Source organism: Myotis davidii, unplaced genomic scaffold, assembly GCF_000327345.1.
Source record: "Myotis davidii unplaced genomic scaffold, ASM32734v1 scaffold993, whole genome shotgun sequence".
NCBI classification, from domain to species: Eukaryota; Metazoa; Chordata; class Mammalia; order Chiroptera; family Vespertilionidae; genus Myotis; species Myotis davidii.
Genome location: NW_006285483.1, coordinates 2,338,367 through 2,360,143, shown reverse-complemented (window position 1 = coordinate 2,360,143; position 21,777 = coordinate 2,338,367). Strand labels below are relative to the sequence as shown.

At 44.7% G+C, this 21,777-nt stretch overlaps 2 protein-coding genes across 2 annotated transcripts; both read left to right on the top strand.

Moving 5' to 3' along the window:
• The first annotated feature begins 10,170 nt into the window (after positions 1-10,170).
• LOC102751854 (olfactory receptor 4D1) lies at positions 10,171-11,239 on the top strand. Its single transcript, XM_006756210.2, has one exon. It carries the CDS (start codon positions 10,189-10,191, stop codon positions 11,143-11,145), a length of 957 nt encoding a protein of 318 aa, XP_006756273.1. The 5' UTR covers positions 10,171-10,188; the 3' UTR covers positions 11,146-11,239.
• A 6,604-nt stretch (positions 11,240-17,843) lies between these two features.
• LOC102751568 (olfactory receptor 4D2) lies at positions 17,844-18,972 on the top strand. Its single transcript, XM_006756209.2, has one exon. It carries the CDS (start codon positions 17,844-17,846, stop codon positions 18,777-18,779), a length of 936 nt encoding a protein of 311 aa, XP_006756272.1. The 3' UTR covers positions 18,780-18,972.
• Positions 18,973-21,777: the final 2,805 nt, after the last annotated feature.

The window sequence follows — 21,777 nt, the reverse complement described above, 5'->3', positions numbered from 1 at the left end:
CCATGTGTGAACTCAGCCTTGACTGTGATCTCTGTTTTCAGATGGGATATTATCTATTGCTCTATCTTCAAGTTCACTGACTCTTTCTTCTGTCATCTCCATTGAGTTCCTTCAGTGAATTTTGTATTTCTCTTGTGTGTTTTTTTTCTTCAGTTCTCAACTTTCCATTTGGTTCTTTTTTTAGAGTTTTTACTTTTTTACTGAGAACTGCTATCTTTCCAAAGGTTTCAAGGGTATTCACTTTTACCTTGGGGAATATGGTGATAATAGCGACTTTAAAGTCTTTGGTCATTTCAACATTGAGAGTTGGTATTTGTTCATTGTTTTCCTTGCAAGTTGTTGAAGTTATCCTATTTTTTGGTGGTTATTTTTTCTTTTAATGCTGAATAATTTTGGATTGTATCCTGGAAATATCAGATTATGAAATATCAGTCTTGTCAGTATCCTCTGAAAAATGTTGATTTTGTTTGTTTGTTTGATTGTTTGAGCTGTGAGTTAACCCTGACCTGTCTTGTGTGAGGTGTGGTGCCAATATCAGCGAACTTTTCAAAGCCTTTGTGGGCTATTTGGGTGTGCTCCGCACGTGGGACCTGGGCTGTGGTCCACACTACCCCTCAGATTTAAGGGTCCTTTCTTCTCTGTGATTTGTGCCATCTAGCTCATAGGGTCCCCTTTTCTCTGGCTGCGAAGATAGGGGTTTAGCCTTCCGGTGCTGTCACGAACTTCCCATGACTGGGCTGTCTCTGTGCCACGCGGTGAAAGTAAAGAGAGAAAAATCATAGGCACTCTCTGCATGCCATTTGGACGCTGTGAACCCGTTTATCGCAGTCTTCTAGCACGAGAGGGTTTTTGTTCAGAATCTGAAGTGCTTGTGCAGCCGCTGCAGGATTGTAGCTCCATGACCGGAGGTTAGGAGCAGGAGGAGAAAACGAGGATTTCCGTACACATTCTCAGTTCTGCAGGGGCTCCCTTCCTCAATCCTCTGGCCATAAGAGAGAGGGCTTTCCCTTTAGTTTTGTTTTGTCTGTACTTTTCTAGGGCTCTACAGTTTAAATCAGTAGCCATGGAAGGAAAGACAATCAGGGAACCAATTGCTCTGTATTGGTTGTTGAGTCAAGTTTTGACTTCCCGCCCCAAACTGCCAGCTGTTGTTCTCTTTTCAGTGTCCTCACATTTTATTTGTAGTAAGTGGGAAGAGATGGAGGGAGTCTTATAATTTCTAAGTCATAGGTTTGTTTTTTTGTTTTGTTAATGTTGTTTTAGAGAGAAAAGAAGGGAGAGGGAGAGAGGGAGAGAGGGATGGGAGAGAGAGAGAGAGAATTATTGATGTGAGAGTGAATTGATCAATGGGCCATCTCCTGCACAACCCCAACCAATAATTGAGCCCACACCTGGCATGTGCCCTGACCCGGACCTTTCAGTGCACGGGAGGACTCCCAACCAACTGAGCCACACTGCACAGGGCTAAGTCTAGTTTTGATTTGTTTGGTGGCCTTTCTGGTGTGATCTCATTGTCCTTGGGATATTACTCTGCTCTTTAGTCATTTATTTCTGATAACAACTTTGTGTGTTATTTTTCCTTGATATTTTTCTGTGGCTCGTTTTTATGTAAAAGTAATTTTGATAAACTTTTAGAAGAGGCACGATTCACACATCCCCAGCCCCTTCCATTGTTTTTATGTAATATCTGAAAATGTGGTTTCTTGCTTTCTGAGAATGATTAGCTCTGTCAGAGCTCACTCTGTCCTCCCAGGCTTTTTGGTCTGTACCTTCTGCTTCCTTTGTCTCTGTTGTCTCATCTGGATCTGTTTTGATCCCATCCCCAGCAGTATCTCTTACCTGTAGGGTGTGTGCTGGGAGGAGGCTCTGGTTGATTGGCTCTGAGAGCTCCTGTGACTGAGACAGCTCCGGTCCCTTCAGGTGGGACTCCAGGCTTCTTGCATTCTCTCTTCACTTGAGGGAACTAGAAGAGGAGCATATTAAACCCAAAGTCAGAAGAAAGAAGGAAATAATAAAGATGAGAACAGACATAAATGAAATAGACAATAGAAAAACAATTGAATTAATGAAACCAAAGGTGATTCTTTGAAAAGATGAACAAAATTTATAAATCTTTAGCTAAACTGACTTAAAAAGAGAGAGAAGACACAAATAAGTAAAATTAGAAATGAAAGTGGGAGCATTACTACCAGCCTTATGGAAATGAAAAGGATTATAATAGAATACTAGGAGGAATTCTATACTAATAAATTAGATTATCTAGATTAAATGGACAAATTCCTAAAACACGCAAATTACCTAAGTAATTACTTAAGAAGTAATAGAAAATCTCTACTGATCTAAAAGAAGTAAAAATTGTATTTAAAAACCTCCTAACAAAGAAAAGTCCAGAACCAGATGGTTTTATTAGGTGAATTCTACCAAAAATTTAAAGGAGAAGTAACACCAATAGTACTCAAATGCTTCCCAAAAATAGGAGTAAAGGGAACATTTCCTAACACACTCTATAAGATGAGCTTTACCCTGATATCAAAGTCAAAGAAAGATACCACAAGAAAATAAAAAAACCACAGGCAAGTATTTCTTATACATAGAGATGCAAAAATCCTCAAAAAAACTACAAAAAAACTAGCAAACCAAGTTCAACAGTGAATTAAAAGGATTATACACCATGCCCAGGTGTGATTTGCCCCAGAAATGCAAAGATGGTTTAGCATAAGAAAAATTAATCAATGTAATACGCTACATTAATAAAATAAAGGAAAACCCACATAATCATCTCAATAGTTGCAGAAGAAACATTTGAAAAAACTTAACACCCTTTCATGAGAAAAAAAACTTAGCAAATTAGGAATATAAGGGAGTTATTTGTGGAAAAACCCATAACAAACATTATCTCAATAGTGAAAACTAAAAGCTTCCCCCACTAAGATAAGGAATAAGAAAAAGATGCTTATTTCATCATTATTATTCAATATTGTACTGGAAATTCTAGCCAGAGCAATTAGACAAGAAAAATAAATGACACCCACATTAGGAAGGAAGAAAGAAAACTGTCTCTATTTGCAGATGACATGATTCTATATATAGAAAATCCCATATAACCCACAAAAATCTATTAGAGGAGGTAAGAAAATTTGGCAAAGTTGCAGGGTCCAAGATCAAATAAAAATATTAGTTGTGCTTCTATAAACTAGTAAAAGACACTTATAAAAATAAGTTTAAAAATACCATTTAAAATAGCATCCAAAAGAATAAAATACCTAAGAAAACGTTAACCAAGATGATGAAAGACTTGTACACTTGAAGGCTATAAAACATTGCTGAAAAAAAAAATAAAGAGCTAAATAAATTAAAAAGACATCCCATGTTCATATATTGGAAAGCTTAATATTGTTACAATAGCAATACTCCCCAAAGTGATCTACAGATTCAATGCAATCCCTACCAAAATTCCAATGGCCTTTTTTTTTTGCAGAAATGGAAGATCCAATTTCTCAAATTCATTTGCAATTACAAGGTCCTCCAATTAGCAGAACAACATTGAAAAAGAAAAACAGAGTAGAAGAATTCACACTTCTAATCTCAAAACTTATTAAAGCTACAGTAATTGAAATAGTGTGATACCAGCCCACAGATAAACAGATAGACCAATAGAATAGAATTGAGTGTCCAGAAATAGCCCAAAACATCTATGGTCAATTAATTTTATTTATAAGGGTGCCATGGCCATTCAATGGAGAAAGAATAGTTCCTTCAAAAATTGGTGGGGACAACTGAACAACCACATGCAAAACAATAAAGTTGGACCCTTATTTCATAAGTAAAAATTAACTCAATATTAATGGACTATCTAAATATAAGAACTAAATATATAAAACTCTTAAAGAAGTAAATCTTCATGATCTTGGATTTGTCAACAGATTTAAAAATTTGACACCAAAAGCACGAGCAACAAAAGAAAAAAATAGATGTATTAGATTTCATAAAAATGAAAATAGTTTGTACTTCAAAGCACATTATCAAAACATGAAAAGGTAACCTACAGAATGGGAGAAAATATTTGTAAATCACACATCTTATAAGGGTCTAATACCCAGAATGCAGAAAGAACTCTTATAACTCAACAACAAAAAGACAAATGACCCCATTGAAAAGTGGGCAAAGAACCAAAACAGATATTCCTCCAAAGAAAATATACAAATGGCCAACAAGCACATAAAAAGATGTTCAATACCATTGACCATTAAGGAAATGCAAATCAAAACCACACTGAATACCACTTCACTCCCACTAAGACGATTAAAATAAAAAGACAGATAACAAGAGGTGTTGGTGATGATGTGGAGAGATCATCACTCTTTGGACACTGTACTGGGAATATAAAATGGTGCAGCCATTGGAAAACAGGCTGGCAGTTCCTTCAAAAGTTGAACATAGACTTGCCATATGACCCAGTACTTCCACTGCTAAGTATATACCCAAGATAATTCAAAGCATCCTATATAATAAAGATGTAATATGCAAATGGTCATTATGCCGTGAAGCGTAACGACCGATCGCGTAAGGACTGGATCATGGATCAGCAGGAGGGTGGGACAGTGAGCTACAAGTGGGCCTCGGAGAGCTACGGAGGGGGCAGGGCAGCAAGCAAAGGGGTGTGTGCAGGGGGATGGGGGTGTTACAGGAGGGCGGGGCAGCGAGCTACTAACGAGCTACTGGCGCACGGATTCCTGCGCAGGGCTACTAGTTATTTATAATAGTAAAAAAGTAGAAACAATCAAATGTTCAAGAACGAATTGATGGATAAACAAAAGTGCTATATCCATACAATGGAATATTTACTCAGTCAAAAAGGAATGAAGTGACGCATGCTACAACATGGATGAACCTTGAAAACATGCTAAGAGAAAGAAGCAAGACATAAAACACCACATATTATATGATTCCATTTATACAAAATTTACAGAATAAGCTAATTTATAAGGACGAAAAGTAGTTTAGTCGTTGCCAGGGACTGGGGAGAGAAGAGAGTGGGTAGTGACTACTTGAAAACATGAGGTTTCTTTTTGGGGTCATGAAAAATTTATGGAGTCACATAGTGGTAATGGTTACAAATGCTTGTGATATACTACAACCCACTGGACTGTGCGTTTTACAATGGAGAGCTTTATGGCATGTGAATTAAATCTTGAAGGTAAATTACACCCATTTATATTGGGAACGTCACTGTGGCTGTAAGGACAGACCAGAGGCTGGAGTGAGAGATGCCTTAACAGCCGTACATGTGAAAGAGGCCTCGAAGGGTGTGACCCGGACATGTCCTCAGACATAGTTCACTCTTTCACCTACAGTGGTGGAAGCAGAGGGTGGAGCCTTGTGCTGTCCTTAGTGCCACCTTCAGGGATTTAGTTCTTATAAACCTTCCTGTGAATTCGTTTTCCTTCAGGGCTCTTAGCCTCCTTCATCTGGGTCTACGCTCAGTGCCCCCGAAGAGTTTATAATTGTGCATCTGATGCAACGGCTCACACACTTTTTAATAACTCCCATTGCTCTTACCCTCAGCAGCCTGAGCCCAGCTTCAGTCACAAGTTAAGCCTAACTTTTGTCCTCTGAGGCCTGTCCCTTCCCTGAAGGCCAATCCTATATGTGTTCCTGGTCTTAGCGAGGCCAGAAACATGGAGCTGCAGGAGAAGGATGGCCTGGAAGATGGGAGGCTCTAAGTCCACTCGGCCACTTGGGGCTGGAGGTAGGTGATGGGCCCAGTGTCCTGCCCGTGGACAAGTTAGCACTGAGAATGCTCCTGCCAAAGCCTATTGTAGGAAAATCACGGGGCCCTCGCCGGTTTGGCTCCGTGGATAGAGCGTCGGCCTGTGGACGGAAGGGTCCTGGGTTCAATTCTGGTCAAGGGCACATGTCCAGGTTTCCAGCTCGATCCCCATGTAGGGGGTGTGCAGGAAGCAGCTGATCACTGATTCTCTCTCATCTTTGGTGTTTCTATCTCTCTTTCCCCCCGCCTTCCTCTCTGAAATAAAAAAAAAATGTTTAAAAAAAATTTTTTTTAAGAAGTAAGATAAGCATGGGGTGGAGGGAAGGTATGGGAATTCATTGGGCAAGAATGCTAGGGGGGCAGGATTTGGGGAACAGTTGATTTTATCTAGAATTAAGACTTTTTTCTGTACTGGCTTATATGTTGGGTGGAATTTAGGACAGAGGGTGGGAGGGAGAGAGGAATATAGATGCAACTGCTTTCTCCCCTACCTCCCACAAACAATCTACAGCTACTTCCCACACCTCGGAGACAACAAACCAAGCCTCTCTCACACTTCCCACCCTCTAATGTTCCCCTTTCAATCCTCTTTTATTCCTTCACCTTCCTCCTCCTGCTGCTGCTGCTTCTCCCACTTGCTTCAGACTTCCATTCCTTCTCTATTGCTATACCTCCATCTTATCTGTCCTTAAATCTTGCGTTTAATAAAACCTGCTAATGCTTCCAAGATGACCACCAACTAGATTCACCCCCATTTTTGAGACCACATATTCCTCCTCCCCTCCTTTCTCTTAGTCCTGTGTGGACTGATTTCCTGAGAGCAGGACAGACGCGAGACAAGATTGAGTAACAACACAAAGGAGCCTGCAGGCCTTCCTTTACCCCATACACATCAGGCCCCCTTGTTAGGTCTCCTGTTTTCTTTCCCATCTAGACGCCCTCTAAATTTAGTCTCTGTGTAGGTCGGTTGAAGAATCATGTCCAAAGAATATTATGAGTGTGTAGAAAGAACGCTGGCCATGCTCAGACAACACTTCTGGGTGCATAAATCTGGTGATGCTGGGAATTCGGATCCTTGGGTGCCCTTCAAGGTCCCTTAAACTGAAACTTTTCATGCAGTGGCTACTCTCTCTCCACCTCTCTCAATGGTCTGGCCCATCCTGTTGTTCCATCCACTATAAACATATCAAGCATTCTTTTTGGAAAACACCCATGAGAAAGGTTATGTGTGCACCAGGAACCGTGTAGCACCAAACATATCAGGTTTACACTGAATTGCAAACACATGTGAAGTGACAGAGCCTTCCTTATGGAAAAACACCGATACATGGCAGTGTATGGGAGAGCTAATTCTTTGGGCCTTGAAGGAGGGGTAGAATTCAGATAAGTCAACAGGATGGGACGGCGATCAGGTTGGGCACTGGCTTGACAAAAGGCACTGAGACCTGCGGAACTGAGGAGCTCAAGGATTCTTAGAGGGGGAGCAAGTAAAAAGAGAATTATAGTTAAGAATACAATTCTGGGACTAATTATTCTCTGTGTGACCTGGCGCCACCTCTTTAAGCCTCAGTTTACTTATCTGCAAAGTGGGGATAATTAATAGTACTTAATTATCAGGGATTTAGTTCTTGTAAACTTTCTTGAGAATTTCTTGAAATTTTACTTACAAACGGTACAAGGCCATTCAATGGAGAAAAAATGGTCTCTTCAAAAAAAAAAAAAAATGGTGAGGACAACTGGATAACCACATGCAAAACAATAGAGTTGGATCCTTACATCACTCCATATGTAAAAATGAACTCAACGTGAATTAACTAAATATAAAAACTAAAAATATATTTACATTTTATAAGCATGAGCATAATGCATGAAGATCAAACAAGACAACGCTTACAAAATGCTTAGCATAGGGAATAGTATATAATAAGCACTCAATAAATGTTTACTACTGCAATGGCCACAATTACTAACCACTAACAATGAGGATTTTATTACTACTACTACTGCTGAGTGGCAGATGGCTCTGCAAAGGTAGGAGCCAGGTTGTGAGGAAGCCCATGAAAACCCATCTAAGTATGAAGTCTTTCCTGTAGACAATGAAGAACCATGGGGGAAATTTTTTTTTTGAAGAATTAATAATCAATGTTATTGGGTTCAGACCAGAAGTCCATGGGTGTTGCGGACCTTTATATTTGTCCTTTTCCCCCCTCTACGTTATTTTGGGCTTGTTTCGTAGATGCATGAGCTGTTTTTTCTCCCAGTAATAACTCTTGGCCTTCTCCTTCCTCTTCTCCAGTGTGGCTGTGACTGCCGGATAGTTCCAGCCAACTCCAGGAGCCCGCGCCGTAGGTAGGCGAACGTCCATATAGGTTTCAGACACACAGCTTGGAGGGCGGCAGGAGCCACCATTTGCTTTTTCTTGTCGTAGGGCGGCAGGATTCCACTGAACACCTTGCAGCGGTCCAGGGAAGCCAGGCCTCACTTGTTCTTGTGCAGCAGCCTGCCGTGCACAGTCTGCCTACACATGTAGCTGGGGGCTCGGAAGTGGTAGGGGCCGTGGGATGGGGTGTTGTCCATCTGCTTGCCGGGGAAAGCCAGATACTTCGACTTGTTTCTGTGGAAATTGTCAGATATACTGATGCCCTCACAGTGCATCTCTGACAGATAAAGGTGTATAAAAGGGTATGGTAGTTGGAATCTTAATACGGACAAAGATAAAAATAGAGATACTAAAGCTGTGCTGTTGGCATTTTAGGAACCAATGGCCAGCTGGGAGAATTGGGTTGGGAATGAAGGGTTAGGGGTCAGGGGCTTTCTCAGAGAGACCAAACCACGCCATTTAGGCTGCTGCCCACCCAGTCTCACCTCCACAAGGACACAAAGCCAGAGACAAAAACTTACTCTCTGCTGGGGTTGCTGTGACAAAGGCCCAGAAGTGTCCATTCCATTCTTGCCTGCCTCAGGGCTTCCTGCCCTAGTGAGCTGGGACATGCCCACTATAACCCTGCACCATCAGGTCATTTTCCTTCAAAAGTCTTCCAGGGGTTCTCAGTTGCCTATGGAGACACTTTTCAAATGGTCCTATGCTGGGAGTCAATGGGCCACGGAATAAACAGAGTGCCTCTCCCTGAAGCATCATCATCTTTACACAAATATTTAGGATAAATGTGAGTTTTGGATGAGACAAATGTGGTGATATTTTGAGTACTGTAATACTTCACAGATAATGTTAGAGATAATTCTGTTCTTTATTTGTGTAATAAGTTGATAGGACTTTTTATTTTGCATATAGTTTTTCAATTCCCTTGTAAAAAGAGCATCAGTGGAATTCTGCTGTCCCTGCCATATAGTCAGGGAGGGGAGAGTGTTCTATGATTATGATCTTCCTGGGGCGAGGACTTGGCAAATTTTCCTGAACAATTAAATTTTGGAAAAGTGTAACCCAAGGGAATGGGTTTCAACACCAAAGAACTCAGTTCATTTTTCAAGTGAATGTTGTCTAGAACCTTCACCGGCTGAACAAAAGAACGTGTTTCTTCCCTCTCCTGTATTTATTTTATAATGCACCTTGGACTTACCAAAGTTTTATAAGCCACAATACTTAAATTACAGATTTTGTAACAGAAATCCACACATGAAACCTATGTGTTCATGTTGAAATACAATAGAAAATTCACATAAGTGTAAATATATAAAACATAAGAGTTCAAGAAAATTTTGCATGTGTCCTGGGCTGCTTGGGTTCGCCCTGCACATGGCCCCATGACAACAAATGCCACTAGAGAAATATTTCTGCACAAAAGTTTGAGAAGCACTAATCATCCCACCTTTACCACAGTCCAGGCCTGCTTGTTTTTCTTCACCTTTGTCTCTGAATTTGTCCATGACAATTTTGTCTCATGCTCACCTCTCTTCCTTCAAAATGACCCATATGAATCTCCTGAAATCTTTGTGGTGAAGAAGCATCTATTTGTGTATTTACAATTACTAGTCTCTACTTTCACACTCTAGATTTTTGCACCTAGGTTGATGGTATCTGTGGTCACGGATACTTGCTGGCATGTTTATTCATTGATTGATTGATTCAACTGTATTTGTGGAGCCTGTGGTTCACAAGGCACATACTGGGTACAGCAGGCATGAATCAGACATGAAAGCCATGGACAAGGACAGCACGGTTCAAAGGGGGAAAGATCCATCAATGCCAGTAACACAATGTAGGGTGTGGTTAGGGAGATAAGCCCGTGAGAGCCTTGAAAAATGTATTCAACTCCATGGAAGGCTCCCCTACGCTTCCACTTGGAACAATACAGAATAATGCCTGTGATCAACTCCATCCTGACATTCCACAGGAAAACGGGTGAATTTTCATAATTTTTGTTTTGCAGGTTTCTCTCTGGTCATGTGGGGGAGATTCCATGGAACCACAGAACCTCACATGGGTGTCAGAGTTTGTCCTCTTAGGGTTCTCACAGACTCGGGAGCTCCAGAAATTCCTGTTCCTGGTGTTTCTACTGGTCTATGTCACCACTGTCGTGGGAAACCTCCTCATCATGGTCACAGTGACTGTTGACCCCCGGCTTCACATGCCCATGTACTTCCTGCTTCGAAATCTGGCTGTCATAGACCTCTGCTATTCCACAGTCACGACTCCGAAGATGCTGGCGGACTTCCTTCACGAGACGAAGACTATCTCCTACCAGGGCTGCATGGCCCAGATCTTCTTCTTCCATCTCTTGGGAGGCGGAACAGTCTTCTTTCTCTCAGTGATGGCTTATGATCGCTACATAGCCATTTCCCGGCCCCTCCGCTATGCCGCCATCATGAATACTCGATTGTGTGTGGGGCTGGTGGTGGCTGCTTGGGTAGGGGGCTTTGTCCACTCCATTGTCCAGCTGGCTCTGATGCTGCCACTGCCTTTCTGTGGCCCCAATGTCCTGGACAACTTCTACTGTGACGTCCCACAGGTGTTGAGACTTGCCTGCACGGACACCTCCCTCCTAGAGCTCCTCATGATCTCCAACAGTGGGCTGCTGGTCCTCATCTGGTTCCTCCTCCTTCTGATCTCTTACACCGTCATCCTCATGATGCTGAGGTCCCACTCGGGACAGGCAAGGCGGAAGGCAGCTTCCACCTGCACGACCCACATCATCGTGGTGTCTCTGATCTTCATTCCCTGCATCTACATCTACTCCCGGCCCTTCACTCCCTTCCCCATGGACAAGGCTGTGTCCATCAGCTACACAGTCATGACCCCCATGCTCAACCCCATGATCTACACCCTGAGGAACCAGGAGATGCAGGCGGCCATGAAGAGATTAGGCAAACACCTAGTGATTTGCAACAGGGAGGGAACTTTAAATAGGTCGACTTGAAATGACAAACTTCTCTCTGAACTTTTGTTACCCCATGTGAAAGCGGAGAAAAGTCTTTACAGAGTGTGACAATTAAGATTAAATCAATATTTCTACGGACCCACTCCTGTGTCAGATACTGTTTTGGGCACTTTCACACTTTTATCTCATTCTCATAAAACTCATGATGAACACCTTATTTTTATATCAAACAGTTTTACAAACGAGGAAACTCAGAGAGAAATGCCTTGCTGAGTAATGAGCAGCAAGGGGTTCCTCTGACTCCAAGTTTAGAGGTAGGAGACATGGGGGGGATTTAAAACTCAGGGTCTCCCACAGCCACAAGGGAAAACCCAGAGGGTGCCTCATCCACGGATCAACATCTGTGACAAATAGCCAACCGTTTCATCTTAACTCGGGAACAATCGCATTCTTCTTTGCTCCCTGCCTCATTACCCATTGTGGTATTTGGGAAGTGGTCTCACTTCTAACATTGTATGAATATTTCCCATAAGGACATTGGCCCTTAGGATTTCTTTTCCTACCAAATGCCCCTTGTATATTCTGCAAACTATTCTACTTTCCCAACACCGTCTTTCTATCATTTGGATGACTTGGTTCAGAGGAGAAGTGGGTAGTTTGGGGAGCAAGGTCAGAGAAGGCGGGGCATGTCTATTCACGTTCCAGTTCTGGGGCAGGGAGTTCAGTCCGAGGCTAACACCTCATGGGTTTTCTCTTGGACTTCCTGCACTGGGATGAGGACTCCAAGAGGGCAGGGGCTGTGCTCTCTTCACCTTTCAGTCCTCCCAGCACCTTGATCAGTACCCTACACAGAGAGGCGGTTCCATTTTTCCTGCGTCTTGTTCTTTCCCTGTCAATCTCAGAATCTACTTTTTATTTCTGTCTCTCTACCTTAACATTTACTCCCGCCATCTCCTCCGAAGTATGCCTCACTTTGTAAAAGTCTCTGGTCAGGTATAATATTGATTCAAAGTTAAGAAGATAATGTAGAAACGTTTTGTTTTTTTTTTCTTCCCTCCTGGCAACCATCCCATCCAAGAAATAAGTCCTTTGGGGCTCTCTCTAAGCCAGTGGTTCTCAACCTGTGGGTCGCGACCGCTTGGGTGGGGGGGCAAACGACCCTTTCACAGGGGTCGTCTAAGACCATCGGAAAACACATATAATTACATATTGTTTTTGTGATTAATCACTATGCTTTAATTATGTTCAATTTGTAACAATGAAATTGGGGGTCACCACAACATGAGGAACTGTATTAAAGGGCCGTGGCATTAGGAAGGTTGAGAACCACTGCGCTAAGCCATCATGGCAACTCAACCCTCTTTCACCTCCACTTTCCTGTCCTCGTTTCACACATTTCTCCCTACTCACAGTGGACCTATGGAGATGAGGGGAGAGAAAACGGACTTAGTGTCATATTTGATCTGTGTGGTCCCTCAGAACAGCTTTTCTTGCTTTTATATTAAGTTCCTTTAAACAACTGATGATACGTTCCTCATCCCCCAATGTGTCTCTTCCCTGGGTGCAGCATCTGTATTCCTTCAATTGTACCTGTTGTGACGTTTCCCGACTCCACCATCCTTCTGTGACATCACCCACATATGACAACATCCTCCTTAAGATGAGATGCTCCCCACCTGACACACTGCTGTAATCTGGGTGTGCACTCTTTAGAAAATGATTATCCCACTTTAAATATATATTACTAGAGGCCTGGTGCACGACATTTGTGCACTGGACGGAGGGTGTCCCTCAGCCCGGCCTGCGCTTTCTTGCAGTCTGGGTCCCCCGAGGGGTCCTTAGTGCTGCTGTGGAGGTGGAAGAGGCTGCCGCGGAGGTGGGAGAGGCTCCTGCCACCCCTACTGTGCTCGCCAGCTGTGAGCCTGGCTTCTGGCTGAGCGGCACTCCCCCTGTGGGAGCGCACTGACCACCAGGGGGCAGCTCCTGCATTGAGCATCTGCCCCCTGGTGGTCAGTGCACATCATAGTGACCAGTCGTTCTGCCATTCAGTCAATTTGTATATTAGGGTTTTATCATCTATAATAATAAAAGTGTAATATGCTAATTAGACCAGACAGCTGAATGACCTTCTGGATGTCCTTCTGGATGACTTTCTGAACCAAGCTGGGGCTGCGAGGGCCGAGGCAGCCATCGCAGCTGTGAGGGCCAAGTCCCTTGCACGAATTTCATGCATCGGGCCTCTAGTACAGTTTAAGGATGCTTTTGACTGCAAATAGCAACAATAACAATAAAACAATGGCAAAAATAATGAGGAAATTATCTCACTTTAAAAGAAAGAGTAGAAGATAGGAAATTCCAAAGTTGGTTAATTCAACAGCTCAAACATTTTAGGACTCTGGGTTGGCTGCTCTGAAATTCCTTGCTTTTCTCCTCCTGATGGCAATATAACTGCTAAACTTCCAGGCATCAGATCTTTATATTCAAATAATCTAGCAAGAAGGACTAGAAGAGGCGTCCGTGTGGGTTTTCCTTTTTACCAGGGGGCAAACATTCTCCTAGAACCACTTCAGCAGAATTCTCCTATGATTTGATGCCAGAACTGGGTCATATGGGCACCCCCGTCTGCAAAGGGAAATGGGAGGGTGCATGTCTGGCTTTCCAGCCTGGAAGAAGGGGTTTGGCAATCGGTGGTGTCTGCCATATAGGTAGAAGCTCCTGGAAGTAGAAAGGGACATGACTGGCCTGACTCAAAAATATTTTTTAAATATATTTAATGGAGAACCAAGATGGCCGGTACTCGTCGCCTCCCACAACCACATCAAAATTACGACTAAAATACAGAACACACCTGAAAGCTGACTGAACGGAAGTCCTACGACTAGAGAAGCGCATTGAGGTGGGTGAGGGGCGGAGGCCCACGGACTAGGCTGGTTGACACCCACGTGTGCCGTTTGCTAATCCTGAGGGACATCGGCTCTCGGAGGCCGCCCCTGCGGAGCAAAGGGTCCCAGCCCCACACCAGACCCCCAGCCGAGGGTCCCAGCGCTGCGGAGGGAAGTCCCTGTAACTTGGGGCCTTAAAAACCAGAGGGGATTTTGTCTGAGTGACACAGAGGCTGCTTCTGAACCCCACGTGTTCCTCTTAAAGGGCCCGCGCACAAATTTACAAGGTCTTGCTTTTTCTGATCTCCAGTGTTAGGGGCGGGGTGGTGGTGGCGGGAACTCAGGGGTGGCTTTCTCCCAGACGAGGGTGCTCGCAAGGATCACTGTTCCTGAGCTGGGACCTCCTCGGGTCCGCAGGGCTGACTGGCAGCCATACCAGCGTGGCCCACACACTGCTTGCTCCACCCTGGGGATCCCCTGAGACCCCGCCCCCTCCTATTTGCAGCCCCACCCAAACCGTTTGCAGCAGCTTTTCCATATGAATCGCCTGTCCTGGCTCCGGCTTCAGACTTTGTTAAAATCTTTCAAACAAGCTGCAGCTGATGACAGCGTGCCCCAAACCATCAATAAAAGGTCCAAGACCCGACTCTAGCCCCAGCCTACTTGCTTCATAGCTAGGCCACACCTCCCGCACAGCAGCTCTCCCACAGTGGCAACAAGTACGCATCTATCCACAATTAAATCTAAAAATCAAAATAAAAGAACAAGAAATCGAATGAACAAAATGAACTGGTGCATAAAACAGAATCAGAGGCACGGAAGCATGGGACAGACGGACGAATCTCAGAGGGAAGGGGGAAGGGGGGCAGGAAGAGCTTAACCAGAGATTTTACCTGTGGACACAGACAGTAGGGTGGTGAAGGCCAGCGGTGGGGTGGGAACCGGATGGAGCGGGGTAATGGGGGGGATTGGGGGGCAACTGTAATACATTGAACAATAAAGATTAAAAAATAAAAATATATTTATTGATTTTAGGGGTGGTGAGAGAGAGAGAAACATCAATTTGTTGTTCCACTTCTTTATGCATCCATTGGTTACTTCTCATATGTGCCCTAACCGGGGATTGAACCCACACCCTTGGCATATCGGCATGACGCTCTAACTAACTGAGCCAACTGGCCAGGGCATGAATGCTAGCATTTTATAGATGATGTGAGTAGACTAAGGATATGGATGGTGAATCAACACTGGGGGTCTGGTTGGCAAAATAAAGGACAAGGTTTGCAGGGTAATAAATTTCCAATGTTATATACAAACATTTTCCTATCTAAGTAAAGATTTTATATTAAGTTTAAAAGTGGGGTGGGGGGGTGAAGAGGAAGAAAGGAGAAGAAGGAGAAGAAAGAAAAGTTTCAAACCAGTTAATCTTGACGATTCCATGAGAGGGAACAGTCCGCTGTGCTGAGGAGCAAGTCAGTGGTTCTCATTGTGTGGGCCCAGGAACAGGAGCGTCCGCAGCGTCTGAGAGCTTCTTCCAAATGCAAATTCTTGGCCTCGAAGTTGACCAGCTGAATGAAAAAGTCTGGGGCTGGGGCACACTAATTGGTTTTTCAACAAGCTTTGCAGGTGATTCAAGGTTAAGAATCACTGGCCTGAGAAACGGTTTCTAAAACTCGTAGAAAGTTTGTTCCTTTTGAAAAGACTCTTGACCTTTTGGATCTTGGCCTGAGAATCCTACATTCCACACATCTCTAAATGTTCATTATCCTTGGTCCCTTTGGCCCCCGAGGAGGAACTCGCGAAGAGTATGTGTTTTTGAGACATTTAGAAACTTTTTAACAACTCCCATTGCTCCTTCGGCCCCAGAGGTAGGTAATCAGCCCAGTCCCGCTTCCTGAGCCCAGTCCAGTCGTTGCTCCCTGAAGATATTGTCTCACCCCCTAGGGTCACACCCATTGTGCGCATGATGTATGGGCCGTGGGTAGGAAACTGAGGCTGCAGGAAAAGGATCTTCAAGACGATGTAAGACCTGAGGCCTCTCTCTCCTCTGGGCTGAAGAACTGTGAGAGACCAGGGTTTCCCCAGCGGTAAATAGATCAGCTATAAGAAGGATCTAGAAACACTTGCTGGAGAGTGGGGAGAATAAACAAGTGACATGGACTTGATGGGAGTAAGTCTCGAACGTGAAGAGAGCCTCAGAGAGTAATGCAGGGGGATGTGATGTTGAAAACTGATGCCTCAGGTTGCATGTGAAAACCCAGGCTTTTAAGGATGGAGTGAGGCATTGGCCCTGTGGGTTAGAGGGAGGGTGCTGAGAGCAAAGGATAAGGAAACACACCGTAAAGTTCTCCACGGAGTCACGTAAAACAAGATCACAAAAATTGCCTACTAATACATTAGGTTAGAAAACATAAGCATGTTTTTCTACCTTGAATTGATTTACAAAAGCTTGGTAGGGGACTTCTAAGAGTCTGAGTTTTAAGTTGTGGGCACCACACAATCAAAAGAATACAGTGAGGGAGAAGCAAGATCAGATGTGAGTTTAGAAAGATCACTTTGACAGCTGTCTAGAAAATGGGCTGGCGTGGAAGCAGATGGAAGCAGAGGGTGAGACTAAAAAGACTTCTAATAGACAATAGATTGCAGCAGGCAGCTGGGAGAGGATGGGAGACAGACCCGGTGGCGGGACTGGGAGGCCACCTAACCCCTCATTTGTTACCCTCTATCTCTCATCTTCCATCCCCTTCACCACTTTGGTCCTGTTGTCTCCCCACTTCCACTTCATTACCTCTCCACTCCCTTCCTTCACTTGCTCTCTTCCTTTATCTCACTTCCTCTTAATCTCCCTTCTTTATTCCTTTGTCTATTCTATTTCTCTTATTTTAACATCACCCTTTGTTTTCCACCCTTGTATTCAGTAACATATTTTAAAATTCTTATTCCTTTCAAAAGAGCTCTCTGAGTCCCCTGCATACAATTTCATCATCATCTATTTCTTAATCCAGAGAATCTCTCTCACCCATCTCTCTTGTCTCAATATACACACCACATATGTCCGGTCTTCACTCAGTAAGGGGCCACCTACATCAGAAAGGTGCAGGGGACTCACCCTATAGTTAGTCACCCATCCAGCAATCAATATCACAAGCTTTTTGAGTATTATCTATCAGCAAGATTTGGCACAAATAAACTATAAGATCCACATTTATGTCTCTGGGAACTTTAATGAATTATGGAGGAAAAACACAGACACATGAAAAGTTCATCAACATTATAATGTGTTAAACATTGCATAAAAAAATGATGGGTAGAAAAATGCATTAGAGACAGGAAGAAGAGAGGGTGTCTTTGGAGTAGGAGACTATACAGAGGAGAGTGATTATCATTTATTATTCCAGCCACTGTTCGAGGAACTTTATGTGTTATTTTATTTAATTCCCTAAACTAGTCTACAAAGAAAACATGTTTATTCTCACCTTGCAGATATGGAAACTGAGACCCAGAGAGGTTACATAATTTACTGAAGGTCAAATCTCGAGGACATAGCAGCCCTGAAGTTTGACTGCAGGTCTGTTGGACTCCAAGTGTCTTCCCACCAATTTATTACACTGAATCTTCGAAAGGCAGGTTGCATGTGTCTCTGGATGGTTTGACGATCTCATAAATATTTATTCCAGCAGCAACTGTAAACTCTCCAGCGATAAGGTCACTTAATCAGCACCTGGTTACATGGTCATCACATGAGGATGACCATCCTATGGACCTGGACAAATCGATTGAGCTCCTGAGCACTGAAAGTGTCTTCAAGTATCTCCGTGTGTGGTTCGCTTTCCTCAGGTGTATGGAAAACACGCCATGGAGTCGGGGAACCTCACCTGGATATCAGAATTTGTCTTCCTGGGGCTCTCACAGACTCGGGAGCTCCAGCTTTTCCTGTTTTTGGTGTTCCTGCTGGTCTACACCACCACTGTTCTGGGAAACCTCCTCATCATGATCGCAGTGACCGCAGACTCCCGGCTTCACAGCCCCATGTACTTTCTGCTTCGAAATCTGGCTGTCTTAGACCTCTGTTTCTCCTCAGTCACTGCCCCAAAGATGCTGGTGGACTTCCTCTCTGAGAAGAAGACCATCTCCTACCTGGGCTGCATGGCCCAGGTCTTCTTCTTCCACTTTCTGGGAGGCGCCATGGTCTTCTTCCTCTCAGTGATGGCCTATGACCGCCTTGTTGCCATCTCCCGGCCCCTCCATTATGTCACCATCATGAACACTCAGCGCTGTGTGGGGCTGGTGGTGACAGCGTGGATGGTAGGTTTTGTCCACTCCATTACCCAGCTGGCTCCGATGCTCCCCCTGCCTTTCTGTGGCCCCAATGTCCTGGACAACTTCTACTGTGACGTCCCACAGGTGCTGAGACTTGCCTGCACGGACACCTCCCTCCTAGAGCTCCTCATGATCTCCAACAGTGGGCTGCTGGATGTCATCTGGTTCTTTCTCCTCCTGGCCTCCTACTTGGTCATCCTGGTGATGCTGAGGTCCCATTCGGAGCAGGCAAGGAGGAAGGCAGCTTCCACCTGCACCACCCACATCGTCGTGGTGTCTATGGTCTTCATTCCAAGCATCTACCTCTATGCCCGGCCCTTCACTGCCTTCTCCATGGACAAGGCTGTGTCTATCAGCCACACGGTCATGACCCCCATGCTCAACCCCATGATCTACACCCTGAGGAACCAGGAGATGCAGGCAGCAGTGAAGAGATTAGGGAGACAGCGACTGGTTTGTAAAAAGGACTGACAGTGGGTGGGTCACTTCTCTTTGGCTTTGTTTTCCATTTGTGGAGTGGACAGAGAGCTAGTATCTGTTCTCTTCATAACTTGTGGATATATTGTGAAGGTCATTGTAGAAGTGAGTGAGTTCTGAAACTAAGCAACTTACTCAGATTTTTAGGCAAAGGGAAATTTCTTTGTTTTTGATTGTGATATATGATTTGAACACTCCTGTGACAATAAAGTATATTTCCATAGAAACATTCTGGAAAATCACGCCCTCCTTTCCACCTTCTTGATGGATAGTTTCCTTCTGTGATAATAGCATTTCTCCATAAGAGCAGTTCTATTTTCTGTATTTTGACCTCTTTTCCCAATACCCCTTTTGGCCTTTGTCCAGCATGATAGAGCAAGTGCAGAGCCTGGAGACTTAGCCCTAAATTACAAGCCCATGTTCCACTATCTTCCAAACTTGTAACCTTGGCTGAGCCACCTGCCTAGATTGGACTCATGGTTTCTTTCTTTCTTTCTTTCTTTCTTTCTTTTTTAAAAAAATACATTTTATTGATTTTTTACAGAGAGGAAGGGAGAGGGATAGAGAGTTAGAAACATCAATAAGAGCGAAACATCGATCAGCTGCCTCCTGCATGTCCCCGACTGGGGATGTGCCCGCAACCAAGGTATATGCCCTTGACCGGAATCGAACCTGGGACCCTTCAGTTCGCAGGCCGTCGCTCTATCCACTAAGCCTAACCGGTTAGGGCAGATGGTTTCTTTCTTACTGAACTGGCATAAAACAATATCTGTTCCGATAATCTCACAGATTTGTTATAAGATTCAATATGATGTAAATCATTGAACCTATGTAAGGATTATTGTTATTGTTGCTATTATGCCTGGTATTTATCCTTTCATCAATTGAGTAGTGTTTTGGAAATACGGCAGAAATTCCTAAGTGCAGTGAGGGAGGCATTGCAAAGGTAGAGGCTGAACTCCAAGGGGCCATGCAAACTTCCCCAAGGGTGAGACAGAGAAGAGAAAGCACATAAATTCAGGGCATGTATGCAAGACTCAACTTCTTACTGTTGTTCCCCTACCCACCCCCATTTTCAGACTCTACATGTCTTGCAAACAGGAATGGGAGGACCATTCATTTGTTCATTCATTCATATTTGTAAATATGCATTTGGGACCTGATATAGTTTCTAGGAAGGGCTCTAGAACAGTTTATGGACTATCTCCTTCTCCCTCCTACATTGATAGATATCCTCTCTCTATCCCCCTTCCCTTTCCCTCCCTCCCTCCCTACATTGATTTTTGGCCTGTTTAGTCTTGACATCCATCTGGTGTCCCTCTCCCACTTCACTGTTGTGCCTAGTTTCCTCTCTGCCTTGGTCCCCCTTGCTCAAGGTCCCCAGGGTGGTACTGGCTCCTAGGCCAGCTCTCCAAGGTCCCATAGTAAGTTTTTCTGGTCTTGCTAAAAACAGAACAACCAGCCCTAGCTGGTTTGGCTCAGTGGATAGAGTGTCGGCCTGTGGACTGAAGGGTCCCCGCTTTGATTCCAGGTCAGAGCACATACCTGGGTTGTGGGCTCGATCTCCAGTGGGGGTCATGCAAGAGGCAGCCAATCAATGATTCTTTCTTGTCATTGATGTCTCTCTCTCTCTCTCTCTCTTTCTCTCTCTCTCTCTCTCTCTCTTTCCCCCTCTCCCTTCCTCTCAGAACTCAATAAAAAAACAAACAAACAAAATAGAACAGAACAAGCTGCCTCTTGAGTCAGCATCGGAACATGTACATACACACATGCACACATGTGCACACACTCCTGGCCTGCCCCAGCCTCGACCCAGTGCGAAGCCACCATAGTTTGAATTAAGCCCCTTCTCACTATCGACCTCTGTGTTCTAGTCATGAGAATAGGTGCAAGGACCCCACTCCCAGGAGCCCCTGGGAACAGGAGCAGGCCCACCAGGCCCTGAGCCTTGCTCTGCTACAGCTGTCTCCATGGGGGCCGTTGGAGCTGAGAGATAAAGAGATCCAATCAGGCCTGTGGCCAACAGCAGCCCCACTGTGGCTGGAGGACAGTTTTTGTGAAAGTGGTTGCAGAATGCTGAGGTTTTGAGGTGGGCAGGGGAGGGCGGGAAGAAGGTTCTGGGTATTACAGCTGAAGATGCCAGGGAGGGAAGGCTCCTTCATGGTCTTGGGTTTCAGCCTCAGCCTGGCAGGACCAGTCTCTGCAAAGGTGTCCACTGACTGGGGCTGGCCTGACCCAGAGCGAACACTGCCCCTGACCAAAGGCACCAGGTCCTAATAGCTCTTCAAGCACAAACCCAAGCCTGACCCAAGAGCTGTGACAGGCAAGGTCACAGCAGATGCATCCATTGCACAAATTCGCATTGAGGCCCTGCCAGGCATTGTGTTAGGGGCTGAGGCCACCGTGAGCAACAGGACAGGCACACACCTATTCTGTATGGCACTCACAGACCTGTAGGGAGCTGTAGCTTCACCAGATCCACCCACAGACATACACGTGTAATTAGTGATGTTATGTTCTATGAAAGAAGCTATAAGAGTAAGGGCCAGGGAGACCCAGACACTTGATTTGGATCTAGTGAGCCGGAGACAGGAAAGGCTCCCTATGGATGGGGCCTGGAGGGTCAGTAGGAGTCGCCAGCCACAAAAGGGGAAGGGTCTTCATGGTTGAGATCCATTGCAGGTAGGGTAGGTCCCTTGTAGGAGCTGAAAGCCAGTGGGTTTAGAGGACAGAGGAATAGAGAGATGAGACATGGCTCTGGAGAGGGGAGGTGGCAGGAGTGAGACTGTGCGAGCCTGGGGGCCTCTTTCTTTAGGAGAAGCTGCATGAAGGACCAAGATGTGTTGGCAGAGGGGACGGTAAGCTCATGGGACCAGTGGTTCCCAGTCCCCCGGGGCCACAGAGTCCTATGGCCACCAGGGAGGGAGGGAGAGTCATTGAAGAGCCGGCTGGTCAGGGCCCTGATCCCTGAGGATGCCCCCATCCTTCCCCT

Bases quoted from the DNA above. Each gene is read 5' to 3' on its own strand.
- LOC102751854 (XM_006756210.2), top strand. From the start codon at position 10,189: ATGGAACCACAGAACCTCACATGGGTGTCAGAGTTTGTCCTCTTAGGG.
- LOC102751568 (XM_006756209.2), top strand. From the start codon at position 17,844: ATGGAGTCGGGGAACCTCACCTGGATATCAGAATTTGTCTTCCTGGGG.